We start from the raw sequence: 16376 nt of genomic DNA, 5'->3' as shown, positions 1-16376 counted from the left end.
TGTTACAATAATCTTATTAGTCGCGCTTTTATATATTTTTGGTAACTCAATTTTAAATACGAGATAGATACCTCATGCAGCTCTGTATAGCGGTAAGAAAATGAACTTTTTTTTGTCCGAAAAGACATCTTTTAGTCAACTTTTTGCTTTGTCGGGAAAATAACTATCAAAAGATGATGTAAAGATAGCTTTTTTAAGTTGCTTTTTCGATAAAGCAAAAAAATGTATTATAGACATCTTTTAAATGTATTATAGACATCTTTCAGATGGCGTCTTAAATTAAATGTTTTTTAGACGTCTTTAAGATATCTTAAAAATGACGTCTTAAATTACAATGCCTTTAAGATGTCAGAAATACGTTTTTTGGTCAAGTCTTGAAGGTGTCACAAAAAAGACGTCTTTAATACGTCTTTAAGACATGGATGTTGTCTGGGAATATTATACATGTATTGTTGCTATCATAATGCTGTAGTCAGCTGTAGATGAAATGGCAAATTATCAGATATTACCATATTGCTGACAATATAACGTTTCAATATCTCAGATCGTTTGCTTTAAAAATTTCGTAAATTACCCAGATAGCCAAGCGTGATTGATCATTAAAAACAAAGTAATGCAATGCATAAGTTGTTATATGTTTGTTGTACGTTTGCTGACATTGAATTAAAACGCGCTACTGAATTCAGCAACATGAGAGCATATTACAAACAATTAATTTACGAAATTTTTAATAAAAGCGCGACTAATAAGATTATTGTATAACAACCATTTTGATCAATTTCATTTCGGATAATTTCTATCCAAATAAATAAAATTGTAACATTTTGGGTAGATTGTCCGAATAAGTAAAGATTATTCGTCTTAAAGACGTCATAAATACGTCTTTCTGATAATCTTTTAAGATGTCTTAGCAATTTTAGAATGTCTTTTAGACGTCTTTAAAATGACATAATGTTGTCTGGATAGAAACGAAAAGTTAAAATTTCTTATCTTTGAATGCTTAATTAATAAGAACTTTTAACTTTTTTGTTTTTGTCTTACTAAAACAAAAATTACATGATTGATCCCCTGAAAAATTATCGCCAAATTATGAATGCGGTTAATCACGGACAATCGATGAATATAGGTTGTCATCAAGTTGCTGTCAAGTCTCTTGTTTGCTGACAGCAATCGATGTTACCATATTGCTATCAGTTTGCTGTTCTGAAAATTAGAAATCACATGAGTTCAACCCGACAAGCATAATGCTGTCGCACCTTGTCCCTAGTTTTTCAAAATTAGTTGCTCCAACGGTTATCAGCAACATGATTGCAAAATCGCAACATTTGGCTATCTGGGTAATTGTTTGTAATATGCTCTCATGTTGCTGAATTCAGTAGCGCGTTTTAATTCGATGTCAGCAAACGTACAACAAACATATAACAACTCATGCATTGCATTAGTTTGTTTTTAATGATCAATCACGCTTGGCTATCTGGGATATTATGAAAATCATCACTCCGAGTAACATTCAAAAGTTTTTAGCCGTCGCTCGTTGTTTGTTAAAAAGTTATAAACAGAAAAAATCTTATAAAATATATGTAATTTTTGGACACTACTTCATATATAATATTGTAATAAATATTTATTACATATTGCAGTAAATATTATTAACTCTTTTAAAGAACAATAAGTTTAATCTTGTTAAATGTCTTGGACAGTTTATTCTAGGTAAATATCTAAAAAAAGTCACACCTCCTCGATGATGTTGGCCTTGATATATGTTATAGAGAGGAAAGTACTGATCAACTTTTCCTAATAACTTAAATGGCGGTCTTGTTTAGTTTCTGAGATATGCGACTTTGAAATATTATAATTTTTCTACATATGTACATGTGCAATAGTACTAATAATTTTCATTTTTATTCGCATGGATTAATATAAATATGAGCGAAGGAATATTTTCATGACCTACACATACACACACACGGGGGGGGGGGAGCGTGCAAGGGTTTGCATATGATTACATGAATACCCAGTGAGGAATGAATTATCAAAAAGATATCGATTTGATGTCAAATTGACCAAATCAACCTGCAATCGATTTTTACATTAATTCGATCAACTGGTGGGCATAATTTCGATCTTTTATTAACATCCATATTTCATTAATAATGATAGTAGATATAATAAGAGAGTTCTAATACAGGGATCTGAGGGGGGATGAGGTAAGCGGGGGGGGGGGACGAGGCAAGGTACCTCGCCCCTCGTACTGATCGGGGGGGAGACCAAATGTCTCCCCCTAGACTGAGGGGGAAGGGGGAGGTATCAAATGTCCCCCCAGATTGAAGGGGAAGGATGGTACCCCCCTGATTGAGAGGGGGAGGGGGGAGGCATACATATGGTTCCGGACGTGGAGGGAGTGTCCTCTCCGACTGACTGCGGAGGTCTGATGGTGAGAGAGAGGAATGTCAACTGTTATAGATAAAATAATCACCCTACTCTGTTTATCCATAATGTATATTTGCAATAAATAATTACGTTCGCAACGCGGTAGAGGGAGAAGGTGCTATAGGCGTTCACAACGCGTTAGAAAGAGACGGTGCGATAGACGTTCGCAACGTGGTAGAGGGAGACGGTGCGATAGAGGTTCGCAACGCGGTAGAGAGAGAAGGTGCTATAGGCGTTCGCAACGCGTTAGAGGGAGACGGTGATATAGGCGTTCGCAACGCGTTAGAAGGAGACGGTGATATAGGCGTTCGCAACGCGTTAGAGGGAGACGGTGCTATAGGCGTTCTATATAGCGTAGGACAAGGAGAGTATGACGTGGTGTGAGAAGGAAAGCGTTGTATGTGTATGACAAGGGAGTGCATGATGATAGGAAAAGGAGGGCATGATGGTAAGAAAAGGAGAGCATGTTTACTTCCGCACGAATTATTTTACAGTTCCTTGACCGATGACATAGTATCCGAGAACGATTACGCGCACACCGAGACTGTTTGGAACCGATTCTCCATTAGAACGCTAGGCAAATATAGCGATCTATATATTTAAAAATCGATGTCTTGTTATTAGCCGATGTTTTTGAAAATTTTCGTGACAATTGTATCAAGAGTTACGGGCTCGACCCTGCGCATTACTATACTCTGCCCGGATACACGTGGGATGCCATGTTGAAGCATACAAATATTAAGTTTGAATTGCTCACTGACATCGATATGGTAATGTTTATAGAACGAGGTATACGCGGTGGTTTGAGTCAATGTTCCAACAGATACGCGCATGCGACGAGTACATGCTAACGAGTACATGCAGTCATACAACCCATTGAAACCGTCATCGTATCTAATGTATTTCGATGTAAATAATTTATACGGATGGGCAATGTGTCAACCTTTGCCTTACGCTAGTTTTCAATGGGTCGACAATATATGCAATTTTAATCTATCATCGATCGCGTCCGATTCGCCTACAGGCTATATCCTCGAAGTCGATCTCGAGTACTCGCAACATCTTCACGACGCGCATACTGACTTACCGTTTTGTCCGACGCGTGACAAGCCACCCGGCAAGAAAGAGAACAAGTTGCTCGCAACCTTATACGATAAGAAACGATACGTAATACGCTACCGCAATCTGCAGCAATGTACGCGACACGGTCTTCGCGTTACAAAAATTCATCGCATATTACAATTCGCGCAATCTCCATGGTTACGTACATATATTGAATTAAACACGCAATTTAGAACAATGGCGAAAAATGATTTTGAAAAGAATTTATACAAATTAATGAACAATTTAAATATAATTAATTTAAATATAATTAATTAATAAATATAATTAAATTAAATAATAATTATTTTCGGCAAAACGATGGAAAATGTGCGCAAGATATTAAACTTATAACAAAATGGGACGATAGGTACGGCGCAGAGGCAATGATCGCGAAACCAAATTTTCATAGCAGGAGCGTTTTTTCGGAAAATTTAATCGCTGTGGAATTGCGTAGACTCGAGGTGAAGTTTTACAAACCAATCTATGTAGGTATGTGTATACTTGATGTATCCAAGATGTGTTTGTACAAATTTCATCACGATTACATGATTCCAATGTATAAAGAAAAATGTAAAGTCATGTACACCGACACGGATAGTCTCATATATCACATTGAGTGCGAAGATGTGTACGAGAATATGAAGCGCAACATCGACAAGTTTAACACGAACGACTATGCGATAGACAATGCGTACGGTATACCGCTCGTGAATAAAAAGGTACCGGGTCTGATGAAGGATAAAAACAACGGTATGATAATGACAGAATTAGTCGGGCTTAGAGCAAAAATGTATGCGCTAAAAGTAGATGATAAAAAGAATACGAAAAAGGTAAAAGGTGTCAAGAATAGCATTGTCGCGAAAACGATAACATTTGACGATTATATGCAGTGTTTGAACGAAGGAATTGAAATGACGCGACATCAATCGACTATAAGATCAAAAATGCATAAAGTATATACCATGCGGCAGAAAAAAATTGCTCTAAGTCCACACGATGATAAACGGTATATAATACCTAAAAGTATCGATACACTACCATGGGGGCATTACAGAATACCGTTGTAAAAAGAAAAAAGTGTATATATTTGAATATTATATATATTTATATATATGTAAACTTTATATAATATTGTTATATTTTTACAATACATTATTTTTATGTATCCAAGAATTCCGTGAACTATCGAATCCCAATCATTTCACAAAAACTTCATCCCCCCTCTTCCTCAATATCTTTTCCACAAGATATATATCAGGATTAGCAACGCGTTGTAGTTCGTATTCGTAAAATCCACCGACGACGGAATTTCCGCGCGAATCTTTTAATATATATGTCACGGGATTAGTTTTCTGTATCTTAACAATTTCAAACACTTCGGTGGTCCAATTTGGTGTGTAGCCTTTTTCCAATAAAGTCTTGAATTTACTCACGCGCACCGAATACCCTATTTTAAATTTCGCCGGCGCCGCAATCTTTGCGTTGCTGTACACCGTACTTAAAAGTTTCTCCGCGACGGCTGGAGTAACATCGACAGGTCTCATACCGATAGTGCGATGTTTTTGCGTGTTGTACTCTTCAACGAGTCTCGATAGTTCGTCGATCCACTTGTAGTTTCCATTGAGCGTAAACATTTTCCACATTTTATTCTTCAAAGTACGATTGAAGCGTTCCACGATCGAGGCTTTCATGACGAAATATGTCGAATAATGATTAATATTGTGTTTCTTCATGAGGTTTTGTACATTTGTATTGTAAAATTCTTTTCCTTGATCGGTTTGAAAATTTTTCGAACATCTCGCATCGTCTCGAATTATCTCTGCAATCGCATCGGCCGTCTCGCTTCCACCTTTACTCTTGAGCGGTACGACCCACGCATACTTGCTCAACACATCGATAACAGTGAGTATGTAATTGTATCCCTTGTTGACTCGAGCATACAGACGCATCTCGACGATGTCGGCTTGCCACAGATCATCGTATCCCCGCACTATGACGTGTCTTCGGGGAAAATTTTTTCTCGCTGGCGCGTGCAGTTCGTTTACCAACTGCCGTCTCTCCAAACTATGTTGATTCTTTGTTTTGTCCGTTTTTCTCGATGGTTGTTTGTTGTTTGCTTTTTTATCACTCATTTGCGTTTATCCTTTAATAACCGTTCTTTAAGTTCCGTTTTTTCTATGTTTTTTCACGTTTTCTGACCCGTTCTTAATCCGTTCTTGCGTTGTTCACCGCCGTCCTTCACCGCCGTCCTTCACCTATTTGAAAATCGTTCTTGACCCATTCGCAACCTTTTTCACAGTCGTTTTTGACTCGTTCGTAGCCGCTTTTGACCCGTTCGTAGCCTCGTTCACAGACTTCTTTCGAACGATCGTAGGAGTTCTTGAGTTGTTTATAACCTTGAGTGTAGCCGTGAAGAACGTGTTTGTAGCCTCGTTCGCAGCCCTCCTTGAGATGCTCATAGCCTCGTTCGAGGCTGTTGTTGCTGCTGCTGCTGCTAGGTCGTTCACTACCACTGCCACTCATTGTAGTTAGATAGCAGTTCGGTTATTCTTCGTAACGGTTGGATAATTGTTTGCAGCCGTTCGATAATCCTTCGTAGCTGTTCGATAACCGTTCGATAGCCGCTCCTAACCCGTTCACTGATGCTCATTCAGGTTGATAGCTGTCTCTGAGTTAGCGTTAGCCGCGCGTTGAAGTTTGTTTAGCGCAATCTGTAATGCTCGCACGTCCTTCTCAAACGAAGTAAGCTTCTCGTCTGATTCTTTCTGTCGATTCATTAATCTTTTAACGCAGGACTGCACGTACAATTTGTTGACGGCATCGGTGTCAGCCTCAGGTTGCGTTACACGGCGAATCTTACGCGACACCTTGCATTGAAGTCTGTAACGACGCGACACAGAGCGTTTTCGTGCACATAACTTTTTACCAATCTATCCCAAGAGCCGTTTGTACCGGTTGCATCATTTCTTGAATCGAATAAGCCAAATTTGTTGATAGGCATTTCTTTCCGACGCTTCGTAAAGTGTCACGCGACGCTGATCGACTGATTAGTTTTATCGAGACATTATTCAATTTATAATAAGACCATCTTCGCGAAGTTCTTCGATAATCGACATGATTTCATTGTCGTGAGCATTGTTACCGGCTCGACGCGAAGCATCCAGTAATCGTAGACGATCTACCAACTCGTTTGGATCGTTCCAATGCACGTAGTCGATCTTATTGTCGTTTAGAGTCATAGCGCGCGGTAGTATCTTTTCCAGCTTTTCTGCTAGAAAATAACGGTGCAATTACATTTTTATACTTATATCCTTTAGTCCCTAATACTGGATTATGTGCTTTGTTCCCACGTTTATGCGCATTCGTCGCTAGTAATATACTTTTATATTTAAACAAATCATCTTCGGTGTATATTTCATCGTCGGGGATTTTTTTGAAAATTAATTCATAGAAACTCGGCGTTCCCATATATTTTACTTCATTGATAATTATATTATCATTTTTGTCTACGTCAAAATGTTTATCACCGAGGATTATTCCATCGTTAGAAAACTTAATGCCGTACACATAATCCATAGCTTTATCTTTATCTTGATTCATAACAGTTAGTATATATTTTTGTCCGAGTGGAACTAAATGCTCTCGAAATATGTTTATACCTGCGGACGTTTGCAATTCACGTTGAACCGTTGTAACCAACAAATCGGGTGTAGTTTCAAAAATTTCGTCGGCGGGTGGTTGCTCGTACGATAATTGACGCGGTTGCGCAATTTCTATCTGAGTAGATGTGTCCGGTATCGTTCGTCTTTGATTCGGTGTAGAAGTTATCGGCAAATCATTTAATGAGACGTTTAATCGTTTTTGCTTTGAGCTCAAATCATTCAATGAAATTCTTGGTCGTTTTTTAACTTTAATAATTTTCTTTTCCACATGGTCTTTTTCGAGTATATCGAACGGCTCGATTTTCGTCGGATTCTACATCGATGGTATTTTGAACAAGCTGTTTTAGAGGCTCGCTAATCGGCTTAAACTGTTTCTCCAACGCTACATCTTCTTCAATTTTACCAGTTTTTAACGCGCGATATTTTTTGCGAATTGACTCGCTCGTTTGTACAATTTTTCGCGCAATCTTTTCACGATCACTGTTATCACTCATGTTTTTTATGTAGACGTTGCTCTGTCAATATTTCGATAGCAACTGATTATTTTACGGTACTGCAAATTCATTAAAACCTCTTCTGTAACGTCCATTGCTCATTGAACTGTCTTTGTCAATTACTAGAAATCCATACTTGTGCTGCCAACATTTTTGACATAACGCGCTAAAATCATCGTACGACATGTTAGTATTTACATGTTAGTATTTATCGTTGTACACATGTCGCAAGTTTGTACCGTCTTGTTTAAATAAAATCAACAGATTAGCATTGTCGCGTATAAGATGCTTGGGTATTTTGGCATACGTTTGACAGAGACAGAAACAATCGACGCTTGAGTGTTGACCCATTGAGAAGTACTCTCTTATCGTATCTTGCTTGTCGCATGCCACATCATCAAAGATAAAAACCGAATTCGGAAGCGCCTCTCTCGATGGAATGACATCGCTGTTATTAGAGAACGTAAAGTATCCAATTTCATCTATCGATGATAGTAAATTTTCCAAATATTGATATTTTGGTTGTTGAAGCGATTTTGAATATATGTATAAATTTTCAAAGCGTATACCGTTTGGACTTTCTATCAAGCTTATCAACAAGTTAGTTTTACCACAATTCGAAGGGCCGCAAATGAGACCGCGTATTGTATTCGGTAACATTTTTCCATGTTTGTGTATTTCTTTTTCAGGCATTAGCCTATTGTCAAAATTTGTTACTTTAATTACCGTTGGTTGTAGCACGAATCACATGACTTGTCTAATCAGACTTAACGATACTTTCTGAGGAGGAGGAGTGGGAGGAGAGCCTATTTATAGATGCGCATCAAATCGAAACCGCTCAGTATCAAACATGTTTCTTTCACTGTCGGATGACTGTGATATTCTCAACCTTACCTCAGAACAGTTGCAATATATACCGAAGATTATTTTATTGAAACAGTTTGGTCGTTACGTAGAACGTCTGTGGCACAAACTTCCGGAATACATAAAGGCGGATTCGGAGGTTCAGACCTATCGTCGCTGTTTCGAATATTACAATCGACCGTGGCAACGAACGCACATTGACGGTCCAGCGCCGATGATAAAAGATTGTTACGAACGTCAATGAAAACCGTAAGAGGCTGTGGTCTGTTGAATCACGCGATAAACGCACTCCCTATCGAATTACATATTCCTGGATATCAGTTTTGCGGACCTGGAACTCGTTTACAAGAACGATTGGTTAGAAGCGATCGAGGCATCAACCCATTGGACGTCGCGTGTCGTGAACACGATTTAGCTTACTCGCGAAGCAACGACCTCGGCGAACGACACGTAGCGGATCGTATACTAGCTGCGAGGGCGCGAGAACGTATTACCGCGAAAGATTCGAATTTGGCGAAAGAGCAGCCGCCACGGCCGTTTGGACGGCCATGAAAGCAAAGACGAAAATGGGTATGGGGATGAAAAAGTCGTCGACGAAGAAAAAGATTATGAAAAAACGAAAACTTCCGGTAGCGAAACGCGGGGGCGTATTACCGATTCTACCAGTGTTGGGTGCTCTTGGATCTCTGATTGGTGGAGCGGCTAGTGTAGCAAAGATGGTAAACGACGGAAAAGCTACGCAACGTCAGTTTCAAGAAATGCTACGTCACAATCGAGCCATAGAAGGTCGCGGATTGTATCTCGCGCCATACAAATACGAACGAGGAGTCTCAATGAGAAAGAAGAAAAAAAAACGTCAAAGAGACACTAAAAATGCCAGAGAGTGCAACTACCAACGTACAACTGCTGCAACTAGCAAAACGTATGAGCATTCCGTATTTTAGAGGTGTTTTTATGCGTGACTCATTACCGATCGGCGGTATATATCGAAACGAGAGCGGCATCATAAATTTGGATAACGCTAAAGGCTCGGATACTCACTGGGTAGTATGCAAAGAGAGTGAATCGCGCTATATATTTTGACAGTTTTGGCAATCTTCGCCCGCCGAATGAATTGATACGATATTTAAATGTGTCAAAAATAGATTATAATCATACATCCTATCAAACTTATAATCAAAGCATCTGCGGACAATTGTGCTTGCAGTTTCTCCGAACGGTCGATGCAAGCGAATTTAAATTTTAACACATACACATTATATGTATGAAAACACATTTTGAATAAAAATTATATATTAAACATATATATTGCTATGTATCTTCTTTATAAAATCCCATCCTTCTTCCTGTATATTATATAATAATAAGTTACATTGATATATTTTTTTAATCGAAATGCGTAGTTTATTGGAAATGTGTCAAGAATACTTTTAATATCTTAATAAGTTACGTTTATATTTCTTTTACTGCAGCCTTCTCCTTTGCTCTCTCCTTTCCTTACACATCATACTCTCCTTGTCCTATGCTTATAGCGCTGCCCTTTTTCCACCATCATGCTCTCCTTGTCCTACGTCTATAGCGCTACCCTTTTCCCACCATCATGCTCTCCTTGTCCTACGCCTATAGCGCCTTCCTTCTTACACCACGTCGTACTCTCCTTGTCTTACGCTCTATTGTGCTTGCAGTTTCTCCGAGCGGTCGATGCACGCGAATTTAAAGACATACATTGCGCTATTTAATTTAGTATTCGTTAAACAGTTTGGTCAACATGTCTATGACATTCACGCTGACTGGGAAGAGCAGCGTTCTTGCGGCAAATTACTCACCCACCGTAGATTTAAGCGATGGTGAATACGAACTCGGTCTAGCGGATTTTGAGTTATCACACGATATCGAACGTGAATTCCTCGAATAATAAATTTTACTTTGGCAAAGACGATGCGGAAATTACGATTCCCGAGGGATCGTACGAGCTGCAAGCGATACATGAATTTTTGAAAAAAACAATTTCACGAAAACGTTCGCAACACACAGTTCGTGATGATGATAAAAAACAAACTGACGACGATGACTTTGAGGCTAAAAAATGGCCGATAGTGCTCCGCGCTAATTACAATACGATGCAGAGCGAGATCAAATGCGCCTACAGAATAAATTTTAGCAAGCCTAACATTGGATCGCTGCTGGGATTCTCGAACCGTATACTGCAGCCGCGAAAATGGTACGAGTCGGACGTGCCGATTAACATTATCAACGTGAACATTATTCGCGTCGAATGTAATGTCACCGCGGGTGCGTACAACAACGGTAAATTCGTTCATACGATACATGAATTTTCACCGAGGGTACCATCAGGATATAAGATATCGGAAACACCGGCGCATATTATTTACCTACCGATCATCGTACGGAGCATTACGGATTTAACGTTACGCGTTGTCGATCAGGAAGGACGATTACTCGACTTTCGAGGAGATCACCATTAGAGTGCATGTACGACGGCAAAATTAGCGTATGATGCTCGTGCTGAACGGATCGAAAGACGTGAAAGACAACACAATTTTTACGACGCCCGTGACAACAACAACAACATTGAGATTTGCTAATACGCAATCATCTTGCACTAAGAAAAAGAAATTGAACGCATCAAACATTGCGTTTTTACGATCTTTGGGATTCGCGGTGCGAAACATTTGAACGATGACTGACATTCTCAACATCGCGGACGAACCGATCTTTGACGATCGCATCGTCAAGATTGAGACTCACGCATACAACCCATTCGCCAACACAACGTTCGGACACAGTGACGAGATAAGAATACCCATACAACAACAGGATCTATATACATTGCCGTACGAGAGTTTCTTATACATCGAGGGAGAATTGAAGATAAACAATCCAACTGACGGATCTAATGTGGTACTGCAAAATAATTGCGTAGTATTCATGTTTGACGAGATTCGATACGAATTCAATGGCGTGGAGATTGATCGCAACAGAAACGTGGGAATAACAAGTATGCTCAAAAACTATGAAACTAAACAATATCATCCGATAGAAGCGTGATTATGAGAAATGCTGGCTGGAGTGATCCAAGTGTGAATCCTACTGTGAATGAACACTTTATTTTTTGCGTACCGCTCTACATGTTATTGGGATTTTGCGAGGATTACAGACGCATAGTAATTAACGCTCGTCACGAGTTGATCTTAATACGATCGCGCAATGACAATAATTGTCTGGTTGGAGCTTCGGCGGTGGAGCCTGTGATCAACATATTTAAGATACAATGGCGAATGCCACATGTGCTGTTGAATGAAATTAAGAAGCTGTCTATACTGCGCGCTCTGAAAAGCGGACGCTACCTCAGCATGGGTTTTCGCTCGTGGGATCTGTACAAGTTTCCGCTGTTGCAGCGTACAACCAAGCATTCGTGGGCCATTAAGACCGCGACTCAGCTGGACAAACCACGATACGTTATCTTTGCTCTGCAGACAGGTCGGAAGAATGTTATGCTCGAGGATATGAGTAAATTCGACGACTGCAAATTAACAAACGTGAAACTTTATCTGAACTCGGAATGTTATCCGTACGACGACATGAATCTGGATTTCGATAAAAACAGATGGTCGATTCTATACGACACGTACGCGCGTTTCTGCAAAAACTATTACGGATACGAGTACCTCGAACCTCACCGTCTCACTGTTTCTACTTTACGGTCCGTTTGTAATCATCGATTGTTCTCGACAAAACGAATCGGTGAAAAATGCTACCGTAGACGTAAGAATAGAATTTGATTGTAAGGAAAATGTACTGGCAAACACTCCTGCTTATTGTCTCATTTTGCATGATCGCGTTGTCGAATACAATCCTCTAACGAACGTAGTACGTAAAATTACATGAATCAACACAAGCAGGAACGCTCGTCTTATCAACCAACCAACGTTCGAATCTTCTGTAAACGAAATTGGAGAATTGCATACCGGATCATATAACATAAAAACTTGCGATACTCGATGATTAACTTCAGTCGTTCGTCGTTGTAATATTCTCACTAATATCTTTTCATTATGGTTGTGCCAACGTTTGTGGATCTTCAAGGATTTATTATCGATAAAAAATTTATCGTGAAAGAAATTGCGATTCTGACTCAAAGATCTGTACTGTCTCATTATATTTTTACGAGTCTTACACCATTCCGTTTGCTCACGAGATCTGAGAGATCTCAGGTTACATGGTTGGTTGGAAAATATCACAATCTGCAATGGGAAGATGGAAACGTTCCATACTACATGGCTAAACGTTTAATCACTGAGGCTGTGACGTTGAAAGATGCATCTTCTCGAGTGTATGTCAAAGGACATGAAAAACGAGAATGGTTGGCAAATTTACTGGAAGACGATGCGAGAATCGGTCTTATTATCGAGACATTGGATAACGACTATGATGACGTTCCTGCTTTAGATAAATTAGATGCTACTCTGCGTTGCGATAGACATGTACGAAATTGCGCTTTACAAAATGTATTTAAAATATTCAATTGGTGATCGAATCATCATCATGAAGGTTCAATCAACCCATATTTGCATTAAAAACTATAGTTCAAGTATTATTTTCTATATTCTGTAATTATATTTTTTTAATTTTAAATAAATTTGGAATTTTTATACATTTATATTTCTTTTACTGTCACCTTTTTTGCTTACTATCATGCTCTTTCCTTTCCTTACACATCATACTTTCCTTGTCTTACGTCTATAGCGCTGTCCTTTTCTCACCATGCGCGCTCTCCTTCCTTTCTATTCTTTCTCTCACCATGCGCGCTGTTCTTCCTCTCTATTCTTTCTCTCACACCCATATCTCCTTTTCCTATCATCATGCTCTCCTTTTCTTATCGTCATGCACTCCTTGTCCTACACATAGCACTTTCATTCTTACACCACATCGTACTATAGAACGCCTGATTATATTTATTATTTATATTTATAGTCAAATATACATGATAATGCCCACTCACTATGCGAAACGTTATTCTTTAGCACAAACATTCGTACTGTCGGCGCGTTATTCTTCAGCGCAAACATCCGTACTCTCGACGTTCTGTTTATGTTATCATTTAGCCAAAATATTATCTCTCGCTTTGTCGTATACATTTGTAACCGAATATTTAAATCGATTTCATCATACGACAGCCGCACACACGGTGCTATAACTTTTGAATAGTTTAGTATCGCATAAACTTCGACTTCAGTAGTGCCATGAATTCTGTAGTGCAATTTTTACAAAATCGTGAAATTGGTTTACCAAAGATTTATACAAAATCGCTAAAACTGTTTTTCGAGATCCGTGACGAAATAGATTTTTTATGTGATGTGATCGATGAAAATACCGATATAAAACATACGCGATTTAAACATATTCCGGAAATGAGGCATCTTAAAAAAATGAGGCTGCGACTGGTAAAAAGAATAAGAAGGAAAGCTTTTTTAGAAGAAAGAAGAAAGCGATTTGTACATAACTCATTTAATACACACACATGTGTTGAAAAAAACTGAAAAAGGCTCAAAGGATCTTTTGTCTATCGACCTCGCTGCTATACATCCCCTACTTTTCTTTCCCGAGACGTTGACTAACTCCGTTAGAACTTTCATCAACACTGTGTTAGTCTGTGAACGACTAAAGTTTTAGGGATGCCACACCACGAGATGTGTTCGTTAGTGGATATAATTTTTACTCAAAACTGGCGTTATTTGGCAAGGACGATGAGGGATCTCGCACATGAATTAATAAGAGTTGTACTAAATATAGTAGCATTTAAAAACGTAAGTATTTACTTTTTTTAATAATATTGGTACTATAGCGTTACTAATAGTACTAATAATAATGTTTTTTTACAGTACGAGTCACAGGCTGATGTAAAAATTAAGGGATTTGTAAATATTTACGATAGACAAATTAAAAGGATGTTCCGGCGCCACGAGAGAGAGTTATACGCATGGGTGCGTGACGATCTTTGGGGTGACACTCCCGAGAACCGGAGGTGTGAGGAGGTGACTCCTCAGTTTAACGAGGATCGTCTTTATTTGCGGAAACTCTTTGGTGAGCTTCCGTATTAGGTGTGGGAGACAGAGGAAGAGGAACCGTGGCTCCCCGAAACTCTGCAGGAGGACTCCAGGTCGTCAGATGAGAGAGACTCCGAATAGATTGTGAGTATTTATAATTTTTATCATTTTAGAAAATATTTTTAAAGTACTAATAAAAATGTTCATTTCTGTTACAGACGCAGCTATGACGAATTCCCCTGGCGCCCTACAGATTTTTAATTTTTTTAATTTTCTACTATAATTTTAATTCTTTTTTTATATTTTTATAATTAAACATATAACTATTTTAATTTTTTAAATTTTCTATTACAATTTCTATTCTTTTTTAATTTTAAAACACACACACACTTTATATGTATACACATACATACTTTTAAAATAAAAATTTATGTTAAACTTATATATATTTATTACTTATCCACGTTCATCATCTATCTCATCCTTCTTCCTCTGTATTAGATATAATTAGATAATAAGATAACATTTAATATTATAAAAAAAAATTAACATACAAAAATTATCTTTTTCTCGCGTACGCCTTAGCCTCCGTCTTATCGCGCTTCCGCTATCCTCTTTCCTCTCTATTCTTTCTCTCGCACCCCATAACACGCTCTCCTTCTCGCTATCCTTCTTCCTCTCTATTCTTTTCTCTCGCACCCATATCTCCTTTCCTACCATCATGCTCCTTTTCTTATCATTATGTTCTCCTTTTCCTATCATGCACTCCCTTGTCATACAGCGCTTTCCTTCTCACATCACGTCATACTCTCCTTGTCCTACGCTATATAGAACACCTATAGCACCTTCTCCCTCTACCGCGTTGCGAACGTCTATCGCACCATCTCCCTCTACCACGTTGCGAACGTCTATCGCACCGTCTTCCTCTAACGCGTTGCGAACGTAATTATTTATTGCAAATATACATTATGGATAAACAGAGTGGGGTGATTATTTTATCTATAACAGTTGACATTCCTCTCTCTTACCATCAGACCTCCGCAGTCAGTCGGAGAGGACACTCCCTCCACATGCGGAACCATATGTATGCCCCCCCCCAAACAGGGGGGTTTTTGGTACCACCCTTTTCCCTCAATCTGGAGGGACATTTGGTATCACCCTCCCCCCTCAATCTGGGGGGACATTTGGTACCACCCTCCCCCCCGTCAGTACGGGGACGAGGTACCTCGCCTCATCCCCCCCGCTTACCTCACCCCCCTCAGATCTTTGGATTAGAACTCTTATTATATCTATTTGGTCCAGGTTTTGAGTTCAATAAACTTAAAGAATCTAATATTCTCAAATTAATATATATTTTCTCTCTCTCTCTCTCTCTCTCTCTCTATATATATATATATATATATATATATATATATATATATATATCTATGCTTTATTTCGTATAATACGTTGCGTATTATGTCATTAAGATTAATCTATTTTTATGTTCCAATATATGCACAACATAAATATATACACAAGAGGCTTTTATTGAATGTGTCGCAACTAAAGAAATAACGCAACACAACTTATAGTGCAGCGCCTATAGCACGAAGTTATTATCTTGTTTTCTCAAAATTAATTCGTGGAACCTACATATTATTATACATGGATGAATTTGACTTTCGATACTCTTTAATTTTTGTTCTTAAAAAATTTTTTTAATTTTGCAAAATAAGGGGTGGGGGTGGGGTAAATTAAAAAATTTGACATTT

The 16376-nt window shown here is 38.6% G+C and overlaps 1 protein-coding gene and 1 pseudogene across 1 annotated transcript; one reads left to right on the top strand and one right to left on the bottom strand.

The window, feature by feature from the left end:
- The first annotated feature begins 4049 nt into the window (after nucleotides 1-4049).
- LOC140675961 (uncharacterized) lies at nucleotides 4050-4601 on the top strand. The gene has a single exon (XM_072910551.1). It carries the CDS (start codon nucleotides 4050-4052, stop codon nucleotides 4599-4601), a length of 552 nt encoding a protein of 183 aa, XP_072766652.1.
- A 2001-nt stretch (nucleotides 4602-6602) lies between these two features.
- Nucleotides 6603-7876, bottom strand: LOC140675960 (uncharacterized; annotated as a pseudogene).
- Nucleotides 7877-16376: the final 8500 nt, after the last annotated feature.

This window comes from Anoplolepis gracilipes, unplaced genomic scaffold, assembly GCF_047496725.1.
Source record: "Anoplolepis gracilipes unplaced genomic scaffold, ASM4749672v1 Contig22, whole genome shotgun sequence".
Lineage (NCBI taxonomy): Eukaryota > Metazoa > Arthropoda > Insecta > Hymenoptera > Formicidae > Anoplolepis > Anoplolepis gracilipes.
This window is presented reverse-complemented; position numbering and strand designations above follow the sequence as displayed.

Bases quoted from the DNA above. Each gene is read 5' to 3' on its own strand.
- LOC140675961 (XM_072910551.1), top strand. From the start codon at position 4,050: ATGTGTTTGTACAAATTTCATCACGATTACATGATTCCAATGTATAAA.